The following is a 5,832-nucleotide window of genomic DNA, read 5'->3' as shown; positions in this document are numbered from 1 at the left end:
GTCTCTGTGCTGTGATGCGGTTGGAAACCAGATTGAAAATTGTCCAGGTATCCATTTGAGTGTAAGTATTTGTTCAGCTGATTAAAGACTACCTTTTCAATAATCTTTCCTATAAAAGGAAGATTTGATATTGGTCTGTAGTTGCTCAATATGGTGTTATCAAGATTGCTCTTTTTCAGAAGGGGTTTAACAACTGCAGTTTTCAGGGAGTTTGGAAAAGTCCCAGAAAGAAGTGAGGCGTTCACCACTTCTAAGAGTTCTGCTTCCAAACAGTTTAGCACCCTTTTGAAAAAAATATGTGGGAAGTGTGTCAAGATAGCAGGTTGACGATTTAAGGTGCTGTTCCAAAATTTTCAAAATTTTGCTATCAATTGCTTCAAAAAGAGACATAGTATCTTCTTTTTGATATTGCGGTCTGACCTCTCTGACCTCTGCATAACTTGAGGATGTGCTAATCGCCTTCCTGATATTATTGATCTTCTCAGAAAAGAAGGAAGCAAACTCATTGCAGTTGCTGTCAGAGAGCATTTCACTGGCAATCTGACTTGGGGGTTTTGTCAGTCTCTCAACAGTAGCAAAAAGAGTGTGAGTGTTGTTTAAGTTACTGTTTATAAGGTTTGAGACTGTCTAGTGTCTAGCTGTGGCCAGTTCCAGATTGAAAGCATGAAGGCTGTCTTTATAGATGCTATAGCAAGTTTCGTGCTGTTGATTTTCTACAAAAGCTGATTTCTGTCTGCCAGTCTTATTGCTGACTTTCACAGGAGCAATGTCATCAATAACATTCTTAACTTTTGAGTTAAAGGAATCAAGGAGAAGATCAACAGAGTCTGCAGAAATGTTTGGTGTTAAAGATATAGCCTTCATAAATAGCACGCTAGTGTTTTCGTTAATGCATCTCTTTCTGACAGAGACAGATCTAGATTCAATGGTAGCAGAGATCAATATATCAAAGAAAATACAGAAGTGATCAGATAGTGCTACGTCCTTAACTATGGATGAGATGTTTAGACCCTTACTGATGAGTAAATCTAGAGTGTGTCCTTGACTGTGTGTGGGTCCATGCACATGCTGAATCAGGTCAAACGTGTTTAAAATTAGATGGGTCAGCGTACGGCTTGAGAAGGCCTTAGACTTTCTATCACGTGATAAAACAGAAATATAGAAAGCTACAGGCACACTGGGTTCCCGCTTGTTCTGTAAACATTTGTGAATGTTGCTGCTATCATAGCGGGGACCCGACACATATCACTGAGAGCTGTTATCAGTTGTTTTTGGTTCACCTAGAGTAGATGGAGGAGGGTTTGGGCCCTGGCATTGTGGCAGCGGCCGGAAAGCTCTCACAGGAGGAGGACGAGCTGGGCCCACAGGCTTTGGTGGTTGGGGGGCCTGCCGTTTTTTAGTTGATATCTGGGGGCTTGCAGCGAATGAGTGGGAGAGTTTGGTCCCAGCATACACATATACTGTATATAATACATATAATTTAATTTAAATTATATATATTATATATATACACGTGTATGCTGGGACATACATATAATTCAATTTAAAATATATATTTTATAACACTTCACATTTGCTTTCTGTCACTTTTGAACAATTTAATGCACCCTTGCTGGAAAGTATTAATTTTCTCCCCCCCAAAAAAAAATGGCACAGTAGTGTATATAATCCTAATAGATACAACCAATTCTTTAAGGCTTGTTTTGTTTGTATGATAATGTGACGCTAAATACCAGGATTTTGTTGATAAATGCCACCAATTGTTTTAGTATAGCATTTTTATTCATTACACTTACAAATTATTGCATTGCATTTATGCTGCTTCTGTACTACTTTATAAACTTTGTGTAAACACCTTTTTTAAGAATTGCATTCAATGTATTTATAATTAGCTATATCTCTTTAAATTAGAAATATACATGAGAAAAAATAATTCCAAATATTTCTACTTCAAAGATTCTAAAAGAATCATTAAAGAACCGGAATCCTCACTATACCCATCCCTACTAGTTCTGAGCTAATGAATCACTCACAGGTTGCTCGTCATTCTCAAAGTCTTCATCCTCTGCTCCAATTATGTTCATGGCTGGATTTGAACTCTGAGCACCTGATGGCACGCGCTGTTGAGAGACAAAGATGAAGAAAGCATTAATAGACTAAATATTATAAAACAACATTTGTAGGATTTGCTTTTTATATCAGTAGACTGAGTTTCATTACAGGACGATAAGGATGACCTGATGGCCCGGGCCCAGACAATGTCAATATTCGACAGAGACAAAATGTAAGAACAAATTCAATAAAGAGGAAAACGTTTTGTTAAGGAACTAAAAGAAAGCATTGCAACCAACGACACAATACTTCACACAATACCTAACAAAGAAGAACAGTTCTTTCCACACAACAAAAATCATCATGGATTAAAAAGAAAGCCCTTAACAAATGTTACATGCTACGTATAACGTTATACTGCCATTATGTGATCATTTCTAATTAAAGGAAAAGAATTGAAAACATTTGAGTAGCTGCCACAAACATTCTGACTTGAGGCTAAACTAAAACATTCATGCTCTGAACCTTAAACACGGAGGAGAGTGAATTAATATTCAAACTCCAGCACCTAAATGCAGCGCATTGTTTCACACAAGATAACACAGGAAAAACTGTGATCATATTTCCATTTCTTTCTACCTATTGACAAACTTCAATTCAAATAAAGGAATATTCCATAAACCAGTCTAAAGAATCTTGGCCATTGGGCTGTAAATGTAACAGTGTTCTACTGTGAGAGCTGCTGAGAACAAATTTCCTCTGTCGCTGTTGTGCAATAATAACAACTCAGTGGAAAGAAGCTGAAAATCCCTGTGCAAGTCGAACTCCAGCAATTCAACAGACTAACGGTGTTTATTTTAGTAGAAACAAACAAGCAATTGTGACGAACACTACAAGCACAAATCGAGCTAGTGTTTTCTCTGTACAAACGTTTTAATCTCAGATAAAACGTGCATGTGTTTACTAAACATTTACAGTTCAGTCAAAAATTACTTTTGTCATCATTTACTCACCCTTATGTTGTTCCAAACCTGTATCAAATAGCAAGTCATACAGGTTTGGAACAACATGAGGGTAAATAAATGATGACAGAATTTTCATTTTTAGGTGAACTATCCCTTTAAGCAGAAATAGATATCAACATAGATCAACATTTGTCATGTCAGAGCAACACACAGCAGTAGTGTTTTGTTCCGAATGAATTTTTGAACAAAGCATTTGAATCAATGATTCAGTGAATTATTCATAAAAAAACGACGTCACTTGTTGACACCTACTGGCATAATACAGAAAGCAGAAAGAGTCACTACAGAGAGGGTCCATGATAGTGTCTCATATCTCTGCTATGTTTACCACTGTATGGCCCAGACTCTGCGAGACGCCCTCAGAAAGGTCAGACCCCCTCGGACTGGTGAGAATATGGAGGAGTGTAACTCATGGCAAAAGACACAGAGAAACGAGTCAGCTGTGCCGCCCCACCTACTACAGCACATTCCTGATTTTATTAAACATACAGAAACATTTGCGTCTTAGCAGCTGTAATGTCTGACAGTGTATGCCATTGTGAATTAGTGCACTCGTTGTCCTTAATCTGATGCGATTTTGATTTAATAACACAAATAAAAACTCTTTTATTACCCATCAATAACATGCATGTCATATACAAATTGATTCAATAAACACATTTTTGTGTTCATTGTTATTAAAACAAATGCACCTGTTAGATTTCATATAAATATTTCTGAATCTACCATGTCCCAGTAAGTCAGTTATGTGAAGATAAAATTGTGTTATATAATAACATAACATATTTAAAAATTTTATTAGGATTTATTAATGCCGCCCCACCTACTACAGCACATTCCTGATTTTATTAAACATACAGAAACATTTGCGTCTTAGCAGCTGTAATGTCTGACAGTGTATGCCATTGTGAATTAGTGCACTCGTTGTCCTTAATCTGATGCGATTTTGATTTAATAACACAAATAAAAACTCTTTTATTACCCATCAATAACATGCATGTCATATACAAATTGATTCAATAAACACATTTTTGTGTTCATTGTTATTAAAACAAATGCACCTGTTAGATTTCATATAAATATTTCTGAATCTACCATGTCCCAGTAAGTCAGTTATGTGAAGATAAAATTGTGTTATATAATAACATAACATATTAAAAATTTTTATTAGGATTTATTAATTAATATAATATTATATTAAATAATAATAATAATAAATTGCCATTATTAAATATAAATATATATTAAATTAATTATTAAATAAAACGTAAAATTCCCAATCACATTGTACAAAATTTTTACCAAAGCCAAAATAAATTAGTAATCTATTATAATGAAAATATTATTTTATTCATTCAAATAACTTTAATAAAAAATACATAATTACAGTTAAATGTATTTGTCACGATTGCTACAGAGAGGAGCAAGGAACGCTGACACGAGGAAAATGCAAATGACAGTCTTTAATATCCAAGGAAAGGGGTAATACAAAGCAGGCAGGCTACACACGTAGCACATCAAGGTAGACATATAAACCCGGACAAGGGAACATAGGGCTGACAACACTTTAAATACAGGACTAAACTAGGTAATTAACGAGACACATCTGAACTAATTGAGACAATCACACATGGGAGAAACTGGGTCACGGGAAGCACGTAGGGAGAAAAACACACACAGACAGTCCATGGGCGTGACAGTATTATAATAAATAACACATTTAATAATAATAAATTGCAATTATTTTATTAAATAAATACATTAATTTAATTAATTCATATTTTTTCTTACACTTTTTTTTTCCTGTTAAAATGTTCCGATTCCAAAGCACATTGTAATAAATTTGTACTAAAACCAAACCAATGATTAATCAATTATGAGGAAAACTTTATTTTATTCAATCTTAAAACTAGGGCTGGTAATTTAACGCGTTAATTAGATTAATTAATTACGGTGAAAAATAACATGTTAAAATCATTAATGCATTTAACGCACTTGCCCCGCCCCAGACCTATGTGGGTGATCTGACATTTCATACAGTTGATTGACGACAAATATGAGGCAGGGCAACAACTCACTGCGTGATGAAGCCTAGCGAAGGTAGTTAGAATTAGAGGTCGACCGATGTATCGGTTTTGCCGATTAATCGGCACCGTTAGTTGATTGCTGGAACTATCGGTTATCGGCAAAAAAATCCATGCCGATAGTTTTCCGGCTTGCGTCCATTGCTGGAGCGGCTGAGAAGGGTCTGCTGTCATTACACAGTGCGAGAGCGGCCTCTAGTGGTTGAAATCACTGACAGCACGTGCTATTTGTTTAGACACGTGATACTGCACGCTAAACAGAGCGGGAAACTTCAGACGCGAATTTAAATGCAGCCGACAGAAAATTCTGCCGCGCCACAGAGCGCCATTCACATAGTTTTCCATTAAATTACATTATATTAGTCCCGAATCGTTGTTAATGTACATAATTAATTGTGTATTGTGCATTTTCAGCAAAACGTTTGTCTTTCTGTGGCTCTAATAAAGTCTGTGTGCTTCATTTATAGAGCTATAGGTCATGCTTTCTCTTTCCGTTTGCTCCGTTTTTTAAACACCGAACTTCAAACTCATCTATGCCAAATTGTTCATTCTTGAAGTAAACTTGTGTCCGTTTGGTGATTAAATAAACTGTTTTAGACCGCTGCTCGAGTTGAACGTGACGCGTCCGGAGTGTGTGTGATACCGGTGAGTTCTCCTAGACTCAGCGCTGC

The 5,832-nt window shown here is 36.0% G+C and overlaps 1 protein-coding gene across 1 annotated transcript in view; it reads right to left on the bottom strand.

The window, feature by feature from the left end:
* The window catches only part of LOC107699443 (rho guanine nucleotide exchange factor 1-like), a 59,203-nt gene that overhangs the window by 28,656 nt on the left and 24,715 nt on the right, over positions 1 to 5,832 (bottom strand). Inside the window, exon 3 of the mRNA XM_016500701.1 lies at positions 2,034 to 2,120. Coding sequence (XP_016356187.1) covers positions 2,034 to 2,120 — 87 coding nt within the window. The remainder of the gene's footprint in view (positions 1 to 2,033; positions 2,121 to 5,832) is intronic.

Source organism: Sinocyclocheilus anshuiensis, unplaced genomic scaffold, assembly GCF_001515605.1.
Source record: "Sinocyclocheilus anshuiensis isolate Anshui unplaced genomic scaffold, SAMN03320099.WGS_v1.1 scaffold670, whole genome shotgun sequence".
Taxonomy (NCBI): Eukaryota; Metazoa; Chordata; class Actinopteri; order Cypriniformes; family Cyprinidae; genus Sinocyclocheilus; species Sinocyclocheilus anshuiensis.
This window is presented reverse-complemented; position numbering and strand designations above follow the sequence as displayed.